The sequence below is a fragment of the Henckelia pumila genome, chromosome 4 (assembly GCF_033568475.1).
Source record: "Henckelia pumila isolate YLH828 chromosome 4, ASM3356847v2, whole genome shotgun sequence".
NCBI classification, from domain to species: Eukaryota; Viridiplantae; Streptophyta; class Magnoliopsida; order Lamiales; family Gesneriaceae; genus Henckelia; species Henckelia pumila.
The window spans coordinates 104,024,477-104,035,223 of NC_133123.1; the positions used below are offsets into that span (position 1 = coordinate 104,024,477).

The following is a 10,747-nucleotide window of genomic DNA, read 5'->3' on the forward strand; positions in this document are numbered from 1 at the left end:
AATCAATGTAATTTTCCCCAACTAGTTGGTTGTTTGTTAAAAGCATGGACAGTGACAGTGAGTTTGAAGACATTTTTCTGAAATTAAAATAAATGAAATGAGCAACACATACAATAAATAAAATGACATGTGTTATGCATGAAAAAAAATGCATTAGTAGACCCAAAAACTACTACAACACAGCAATGACCTAAAACTCCAAAATCAAATTATACTCTTCTTTAGGAAAAGTAAACACGATTTATAGCTAGGCTGGGACCCTCCCACTAAATTCAATATATCTAGCATCTCATGCAATATTAATTTTGTATTGCTTGATCTTTGGCCATCAAAAATACATTGTTTGACTATTCTACAGGAATATCTCACAATGTTATTGACTTAAGTGTATACCCTTATATTGATTATTTTTCAAGTACTTAATTAATTATGTCACCTATAGGGTGATCAAAATTAATTTTACTTTAAAAAATTATCACCATGTCGGATCCAATCAAGTAATCGAAACAGTGCAGCCCTCCTATAGGGAGACCAATGAAAATTGGCACGAGGCATACACAAATTCTTACTAATGGGCTAATAAGGGAGACCATGGGCTCATATAAAATACACCCCTCACACTTAATATTTTTGAAAAATAATTTTGGTTTTATCCGATTAATAATATCCTAACTATTTTAACTCATAAAATAGTTCAATTATTAATCAAAAATTTATTTTCTATATATAAAAATAGAAAATAAATAAAATTTTGAGTTTTATCCGATTAATAATATCCTAACTATTTTAACTCATAAAATAGTTCAATTATTAATCAAAAATTTATTTTCTATATATAAAAATAGAAAATAAATAAAATCTTATTTTATGCATGACAATATAGTACCTAAAGCGGTGTTTATGCAATCTACATGGCATGATACATGAATGACATATAATGCACATAATAATTAAAGCAATAAGCAATAATTAAACAAGAACAAATTTATGGCACATCCTAGACACAAAAATACAATAAATACAAATAAATTAATTGAACCATAAAATGGTCCAATTCTCCAATTTAAATGCTTTTGTATCCAGCCCAGATCTTGGTCCAAAACAATAATCCAAGGCCCAAAGTAAAAATCCATGAGTTACGACCCGGTTATAGCCCACGACCCGATAGTCCATGAACCACACCCGCAACCCGACCCGGATCTCTCCTTCAGCCCTAACCACGCCGCCGCCATGTCCGCCTAGCCGCCGCCGTGACCTTGGGAATTCGCCGGAAACAGTCGTGCACATCACACAGCTCGTCGCTGCGCCATATACGGAGATATCACCATGACTTCTCTGCCGATTCGAAACCGAAACAGCAGCCAAAAATATCTCCGATCCAGCAAAATCGATGGTCACGCCGCCATGTTTCAGCCCAAGCCGTCGATCTTATGCGGCCGTGCGAAGGGTTCCCGAGTTAGAGTAACGGCTGGCTTGCTTCTGCCTTCAAATCTGGAGCTTCCATGGTGATTTCGAAAATTGCAGGAGAGGCCCTCGAACTGTTGAAGAAGATGCACTCTGGTCCCTAGTTGCTTTGGACGAAAATTGCAGATTGCCCCTCCGATTGATCCAAAACATTTCAGAGAGCTCCAATCCGAAAAATTACAATAAAAATTGCAATAAAATAAACAAACAAGGGGAAACATGGAGTTGTAATCCACCCCCTTGGTTACAGACTCGATAATTACGAAATACAATTTCACCAAAATCTAGGGCCATAAATTGTTCAAAAAAAAAAAAATATTCATTCAACCAAACCATAATCACATAAATCTAACACCGCTTTAAACTAAAACATGCATACTAAATTAATTAATTCGAAATACGCAAAACACTATCAAAACCCGTGGCTTTGATACCATATGTTAGCCAAGACTGAGAAAATCGAATCACAAAAATTAATTTTATGTGATTCCAATAATCTCATAAAACAGGATCATGATTGTTTCACGTATTAAACACGAATTAATTAATTTACACACAAAGGAATTGAGATTACCTTTGAAGCGTGCTTTACGTTGTCTTGTCACTACCGCAACAGATATCTTAAGCAGTAAGTTTCAGGCTTCATTCAAGATAACCATGAACATTCTACCAAAAACATACATCAAGCATTTGGGATGCCGGAAGGATCATTTGCACATATGCATCAAGAAGTCATACAAGGAGAGAGTCTAATGTAGATGATGGAACATAAAAATGTTAACGAGGATTGCTTTTCTATTATTGTCGAAGGAGGGTGGGTATTGCGAGTTGGTTAAAGTTTAAAGCCCGGAAATTTCTGAAACATAGCCCGTCTCTAGCAAAGAAACGTGAACAAAGAAAATTTCCAAAAGGCTAGAAGTCCAAATTAACTTATAAAATTTCGTAATGATACTTACAGCTACGTAACTACTCTATTTCATCAATTCATAAGCAGATGGCACATCATGCAATGGGTGCCCTTTCATATTTCGTTCAATTATCCTCCTTGCAAGAGAAACTTGCTTACCAACAGCAAACACAAAGGCCTTCCCCTTGCCTCCAGCACCTCGAGCTGTTCTTCCTACACGACGCACATATTCACTAGGGTCCCGGGGAAAATCAAAGAGCACTACATGATCTACACCTGCAAAGTCTATTCCTCTGGAAGCTCTGCGAAGCATGGCAAAAGGAGTTGTTGGATAAAGAATATTATTATGGAATAAAATTATGATGTATCTATCTTGATATGAATTTATATTGTGCTTTAGTTTTAGGAAATATTTTCAACCAAATTGTCATAACTTATTCTCATTTAATGATGAAACGATGATGGCAACCAAACTAAGAGATATTAATAGAATTTTAGCCATCTAGATTTATCTAAGTGGATATGAGCTTTATAACTGAAACACATGAATCTCATTTGGTATTGTGTACACTATCCAATATATTTCTACACCTACTAAAAATTCAACACCGTATCGGAGAAAGAATCCTGATCTAGGATTTCAATCCCATGCTACCTAAAAATCTTTAGTGCAGGATTTCATTAATAAATTTTTATTTTTTAAGCTAAATACTTCAATTCAGATTTCCATGATCAACTTCAAAGGGAGTTTTAGATATCAACGATTATGTTATAGAATCACATTATTATGACTATGGTACGTCTTTCACATGATTTTTTGTAATTTAGTCGCAATATTTTTCTCACCATAGAAATCTATTTTCACCTATATAAGATGGTGATCATAATTAAACTAAAAGAGATTAATATAGTTTAAACACTTTGGTCGTAGGTCATAATATAGACCTTTATGGACAAACCACAGAGAACATCTGTTATGTTGCATGCATGTTCTCCACTACATCCAAATTTCTATGACCATGTAAAATTTCAAGGGAATCAATTTTGTGAGGGTTAATTTCACTTTACGTACATATTTCGTTCCTCATAGTACAAGAGGGTTAGGTTAAGTATGTATTGCGTATAGTTAGAGGGGGCAAATGATGGAATTAAAAACATAAGGGAGGTTAAGCTGGGATGAGGTATAATTTCAAGGGAATTAAGTGGAATCAACTCATATTTCAAATTAAATTAATCTATTTGTCATGGTTACGATGGACTAGAAATATCTTCACAGCAAAAATGGTACAGTACTACAACAAAAGAGAGAGTGGGGTATTAGTATTACCATAGGAAGAATTAGAAAAGGAAAACAACATACCTATCAGTGCACACCAAGAACATGGAAATGTTAACTGATGGAGAGCTACGAAATTCTTTTATGTTTCCAAGTCTCGACTCTTGTTCTAAAGCAGAATGGAATGGCAAAATTTTCATGCAAATTTCTTTTCGATCAAAGCGTTTTAATGCGTTTTCAACTTTTCTGCATGTTTCTATCTGCAAATGATAAACGTAACAACTATGTTAGTAATAATAATCCATCAGAAACTGCTACAGACTCAAATATAGTTATGGGCTTTGATATATTTAGCCAAACCTAAAGAGGGCCTAAGAGTCAAACCTTGGAAGAATCTAGAGAAGGAGAATGAAATATATACGTGAAGAAGAGAATGGTGGTGGTCATTCGGTTATTTCTGTTCTCAAGTATCGAGACTAGCTTAGACTAGGGAAAGAAACTAGCATATAGCTAGAGGTGGCTGTTTTTACACAGAGTTCATCTCTCGGAAAGAATTTCCTATTTCAGTTTTGTTCAATCAATATTAAATCATAAGTGCTTTTGATTGTGTCATATCACTAAATCCTTGTGGCCAGTTACCAGCACCCAACAGAAACACAATAAACAAAGATAGCTAAACAATTTTTTGCCATATTATCTTGCAGACGACCTTGTTGCAGAAGATAATTGTCTTTGTCACTGGACTTTGTTCAACAATCTGCAGAAGGACATTTTTCTTGTTCTGGAAAGCTGTATCAGGATTTCTTTCCATTTTGTCATCTCCACTGCAATCCATGAGGATCTAGACATTATACACAATAACTGCGTTGAAAGACACATTTATTCCCCAAAACAGGAAAATTATATAGTAAAATCCCATTGCGTGATTGTAAATAATGCTTTAGCTGTGCAGACTAATAATGATTTGGGACACAGATAAGTATAAACATGAGCTGGAATTGAACAAATAAACTAGTAACACATAGCAAATATACTTCTGTAGTAAATCTTTAGCATCAAAAACGAATCACAAATGAGGGACTGATGCTTGTCACCCAGATATCATCCCGTTGGCAGAACTGACAGGAACCCAAATTATATTCATTTATGAGTGTTATTTTAATTAAAAAACACATGCCTAAATGATATGATACTCTGAAATATTTTCTCGCCCAACATCAAGAATAAACTGGAAGTACACAAGTGGCATAACCAAGTAAAGAACTAAAGACCAAGTTTTCTTTTGAGAAAAAAAAAACTTATAATTAACCACTTCAATTATTTTCCATAAAAATCTGTTTCAAACTCAAATAGGACTGAAATATCAAATTATAGTATCTACTTTATTTTGAAAGGGACTTTCACAAATACCGACCCCAATGTTCGACTTCAATGTTCACAAGAAATTCATTAACTAAAAAATCATCCAATAATTTTCTTTTCATATCCTTCTTTTCTAGTTTCCATGTTAGAAATGAAACCATTCAATCACATATTATTAGCTTTACATTTATTCTTCTCTTGGTGATTTGGTGGATTTTTTCAAACAAAAACTATGGCCTATATAAACTAGAAACAAAGTATGATGCTTCATATCCTCAATTGTTTCAATGAATACCATCATAAGATATCAATGAGAATAGAAAAAATAGGCACCTCCTCCAGTCCAGGGCTTGTGCGATGCATACCAGGACCCATTACCACCTGACAATCTGGGAAAACTTCGACCAGTTTGTTGTATATCTCCACAGGTAATGTTGCAGTCACAAATAGGTATTGGGATGTGACAGGTGCCGAGTTTACCAAACTTTGTAATGCAAGCTCAAAATCTTCATCATTATAGAGTATATCTACTTCGTCCAGTACAACACTGAAGCACATAATAAAAAGACAATCAGAACAAGCATATGCCAATAAAGAAAGTTACGATAATGTCAAAATATGATTGTTTGATATTCTCTTCTGATTCCCCTGATGCACCAGGGAAAGCAAGAAAGGGAAAGGATAATGAATATTCGAGGCAATTCTAAAACAAAAACAACATTTTTCCTCAAAAAAAAACAAAAATAACACTACACTACTATCTCATTTTATAAGATTCGTTTTCACATCTTCAACATAATTATTACCTTTAATTCAATTTTTATCATTTTCCAAAATTCCCATACCAGTATAACAATATACAATATATTTTAAAAGCTTTACATTCAATATACCACTAAAAGGCCAAGTACCAGCCAAAACCTTGCAAAAATTGACTGCTACAATAAATTTGGTATTTTTCTAAAGCAAATCCAATTATACATTTCATTTCCCGATAAATTTTCAGGAAACTTATTATTTTCAAAACAAACTCCTTCCGGAAACACGAAAAAAAAAAACAAACATACCTCAAATGTTCTTCTAGACCCTAATTATATCATATAACAGTTGATAAAAAAAATTTAAAAGACAACTAAGTAGTACTTCCAAATTTACATACTTGCCTTCAATCCAAGCTATTTCTATGTCCAACCCAAGACCATTTCTATGAGGATTCAAACAACTAACCTTTTAGATACCCACATTCCATTTCAATACAAAATTTGATCCCTTCTTCTTTTTATCATTCTCATCCTCTTTTACGTAGTACATACAACGAAAATCAACCACATATGTCATTAAATTAATTACCGAATTAACTTAGATATTAAGGAGGTCCAGAAAGCAATTTGCTGAATTTCCCTCATTTTCTTCCCTATCGAATCATTAATAAGAAATTTGACCCAAATTCTTTAACTTATTTTTCTTACAGATAGCCAACTTAAAAAACTATTTTTCATCGAGTTAAACAAATTCATAAGGTGACTCTGTCCTCTCACATCCACCATAAACTTATTTGACAACAAATAATGCACGGCTTATCCTCAACCAATGCACCTCTACTTTTGTAACCACAAACCCAACAATCAACAACCATTTCTCAGTGAAACATGAAATAGAATGTTTAAAAATCAAACTTTGGCAAAGCGGATACCATTAAATCATGTTAAACTAGTGTTTAGCTTGTTTTGCTAAAGAACCAACAAAATTTCCAAAGTGCAGCGAAGATATCAATTAGTCATGAAACAAGAAAGTTACTAAAAACATAAACTTGAACCTCCTGAGATTGGTTAGCTGCAAAAACCCTTCCTTGACTAGAAACAAGAATCGACCAGGAGTAGCAATCAGAACATCTAATTCCTGTCTAAGACCCTCCAACTGAGTCTTCTGCCGAAAACCGCCAGTGGCAACCATAGAACGGAATCGGACACCAGCTTTTGACAATGATCGACAATTATTTAAAACCTGGCATGCAAATGAGCATGATAAATAAAAGAGTAACACTCCTGTGCAACGGTCTCATTCGTGAGACGGGTCAATCCTATCCATATTTATAATAATAAGTAATACTTTTGACATAAAATGTAATACTTTTTAATGGATAACCCATATAAGAGACCCGTCACACGAATATGACCCGTGCAACGGTTGCATACAAGTGTTTGCCTAAATAAAAAGATGAAGCCCAAAATGAGCAATGTCGAATTCTTAGAAGCAAGAAAGCACCATTCTTAAATGAGAATCTATGACATTTGAGCTTTTACATTGACCTTTCAATATGCATTAGTAGTTAAAAGATAAGCAAAACTTTCACCTGTCCTGTGATTCAAAAGTATCTTTCATTCCACCACATACTTCACAGTTTTACTTACAGGTTTGAAGTGTTAGATGGTGGATGGTGATCAGATAATGATACTGAAATATGTAAAGTCAAGTAAATTTTTGTTGGCATTAATTTCTTGTAACGAACAGACAGCATACAAGGTATATGTAATACAAGGAAACATTGTCTTAATATCGGTGAAGTCTATTTTAGGTTTAAGTTTAGCCGATGTCAAGATTATGCGGCAATTTGAATCAGCGGAGAGTCACGTATAAAGGAACGCATGAATATTGTCGTCGTTGAAAACAACAGTAACCGCAGAAGTAAAACAGAAATCGGAGATGTCAACAAATGGAAAACAGCAGTAAATAATACAATATAACCAATCCCGTCTCCTGACATAGTTGGGACTTCCTATTGCTTAAGGAATTCATGGATTTTGGAAAAGGGAGAAGACACCATTTCAATATTCATTAATTTAGAAAGGAAATTGTGAAATGAAGTCCCATAAAACATCCTCACCTGAGAAGCCAACTCAGCAGTAGGGACCAATATAATGACTCGAGGATTTTGCGAAGCTTGTTTCCCAGACCCTTCAAGTTCCTCTTGTCTAAGACGCTGAACTAGTGGTATAAGATACGCCAAAGTTTTCCCAGATCCACTTTGATCTGCCACTATACAACTCTTTCCCCCCATAACTGGTGTAAATGCCATAGCCTGCAATTGCATTTCTGCATCATAAATATGTATGACGCATTCTCAAACTAAAATGCAGGATATTGATATCATATATTTGCCAGTGAACAAAGTGAAAAATACATGTTCCAATTCACCCCTGTCATGTTTAACACAAGTAGATTTATAAAATTCCATAAAATATTGCATCAAGCCACGTAAAATAGTTTTTATGTTGGCACGTCCATTATCACGATCCAAAGGATATCTTTGTTCCTTGCATACAATGCATAATCATCTGGTTGACCTGTCATTATCAGTCAAACACATACTAATATATCCATGATATGACACACCAATCTCATTAAAGGGGAAAAGAGGTCACGGTTTCACAGAAATAAGTACTTCACACGGAAATGTGCCATGGACCATGGTAGACCAACGAAAGTGACAGTTTCACATGAAAACACAAGTTATAAGTTAACAAAAGAGGCTAGTGCTGGACCATTATGCATTCCCAGAAGTAGGTATACCAACGACGAGCATCATGCTTAAATTTTTGCACCATATGCAGAATGTCGCAAATTTCCTTGAGGAACATTTCTTTAAGAAATATATTGACTAGGTGTACAAGATGAAAACCAGAGGAACATAATGATAGATGACCCAAAAAGATGCAGTTTTCATGGGGCATTATCACAACTAGCGCAGCAAGGCTGAAAGAATTAACAAGCTGTTCTGCTTAAACTGCAGATATCATGCAAAAAACATTGTTAGGTGGCCAAAATTTGGAAAAAAACAAAGATTGGTATAGCAAACCTGAATATGTGAAGGACGTACATACTGCAGATTCTTTAAAGATTCAATAATGTTCTCACTATATCCAAGCTCCTTAAATGACATTCTGCTAAAAAACTCATTACTGGGTTTTAAGTTTTGTTCTTTCTTTGAGATACCATACACCTTTGACCTATAAATGTTGGCTGCTTCTACATTATGCCATCCTTTTGAGGATGTCATGAGAACTTTTGAAGAGGAAACATCTCGTCTAGCAGATTGAAAATTGGAGCTGGAGGCCTTTGAAGTATCTCCTTTGATACCTCCAGTACTTATATAACTCTGTTCATCCAACAAATTGGACTCCTCGGATGGTACACGAGATACAGTACTTTCTGCTTTCTGTTGATCATCTTCGAGCTCATTGTCTAGCTTCTTTTTTCTGTGGCTTTCTTTAACAAGATCTCTAATCCTCTGCACCTTCAGCTTCCCAAAACTCCTCTTTGTTACCACTTCATGTGCTGTGGAACCAAAAAACAAATAAAGTCACCACAAAATTTTAATTTTTTCCATAATAGGATTAAAAATTATACATGATCAACTCATGTTAAGACCAAAACTTTTCACAACCCAATTTTAAGGCCATAATTGTATGCTACAAAGAGAGCAATGCACACTCTTGAAAGCCAAAATTAAATAAGTTAAGGTTGTATTTGGATTGATGGATTTCGCCATGCATTTAAAACCATACACTTTTGAGGAAATACTTTTCAGTACACTAGAAAATTTCATACTGAATTAAATAAAACGAATTACTAGCTTCGGCTGCAGATTTATGTTTGGTCATTCCATTTTGCTGATACACTAGTATGCCCTTCACATAATGGAGCAAAACCACTGTATAGCAACATGAATTAAAGTCCATAAACCATTATGCGCCCCAGTTTGTCCTCTAGAATTTTAAAATAGAGATATTGTCAAAGTTTAAGTTAAACCATCTCAACTTTCATTGCTTTCAGAGTAAATAGTTTAATGTTACATCCACATAAACAAGAAATTGCAATTTAATAAACCTCAGTGAGTGAGCCATTTTCACCAAAAAAAAATAAAAATTTTGAAGCATGAAATTAAACTCATAAGAAGAACTAGTCAAGGTAATCTAACCAACTCAACCACAGTGCGATGAGGCAATCCATAGATAACAAGTGAATAATGGAAGATAATGAAAGACGAAAGAGAAGCAAAAAAGCAAGGAATAAACATTACCCAGTGATACTTGCGACGCAGCGTCGCAGACAATTCGAGCTCCACGGCGGCCGGAGAACACCGACACCGATGGATTTAGTACCGTAGGAATTTCCAGCAGACCTACCATCGCCAATATAGATAGGGAGGGAGACTTCCGTTGAAATAGTAGATAAAATTAATTTAGAAGTAAAAAAAATCTGTCATTTTAAAAAATATCTATACAATGTCTATACATGTATACAATCGGTCTATACATCCATACAATCTATACATACCATATTAATACTATAGTAACTGTATTTGGATGTCTCAAAAGAAATGTTTTAAAAACCGAATTAGACCGGTCGGTTTGATTGCGAACCAATCACGAGTTCGATATCAAAAACTATTTGACAGATCAAACCATTCGCAAACAATCAGACTTGTTATGTCCGAAAATCGGGTTTTTTTTACTATTAATTTAAAGAAAATTAAAAAACAAATTTAATTTAAATAGAAGATGATTGCAAAAATAAAATTGTTTGTGATTAGGTATATTTTAATTTGTTTATATTTGTTAAGGTCCTTTGGTTCTATGTACAGACCTAGAAGAGTTAATTCAGATAGGTTCGAGTCGTGTTGACGCAAAATACTATTAGAAAATTTATCCACCCGAACTCGAGCAGAACCGGAATCA

General features: G+C 34.4%; 1 protein-coding gene across 1 annotated transcript; it reads right to left on the reverse strand.

The window, feature by feature from the left end:
• Positions 1–2,239: 2,239 nt before the first annotated feature.
• LOC140864120 (DEAD-box ATP-dependent RNA helicase 50) lies at positions 2,240–10,239 on the reverse strand. The gene is made up of 8 exons (XM_073268066.1): positions 10,090–10,239; positions 8,866–9,344; positions 7,894–8,088; positions 6,826–7,013; positions 5,343–5,556; positions 4,357–4,488; positions 3,732–3,907; positions 2,240–2,673 (listed from the first exon to the last, which is right to left on the reverse strand). Exons 1-8 carry the CDS (start codon positions 10,196–10,198, stop codon positions 2,436–2,438), a joined length of 1,731 nt encoding a protein of 576 aa, XP_073124167.1. The 5' UTR covers positions 10,199–10,239; the 3' UTR covers positions 2,240–2,435.
• Between the last annotated feature and the right edge of the window lie 508 nt (positions 10,240–10,747).

Excerpts from the sequence above, each read along its gene's own strand:
- LOC140864120 (XM_073268066.1), bottom strand. The coding sequence starts at position 10,198 with ATGGTAGGTCTGCTGGAAATTCCTACGGTACTAAATCCATCGGTGTCG. Across the intron at positions 9,345-10,089 it reads TGCGTCGCAAGTATCACTGG|CACATGAAGTGGTAACAAAG; the intron begins GTAATGTTTATT and ends TTGGTTCCACAG. Across the intron at positions 4,489-5,342 it reads CAAGCCCTGGACTGGAGGAG|ATCCTCATGGATTGCAGTGG; the intron begins GTGCCTATTTTT and ends TATAATGTCTAG.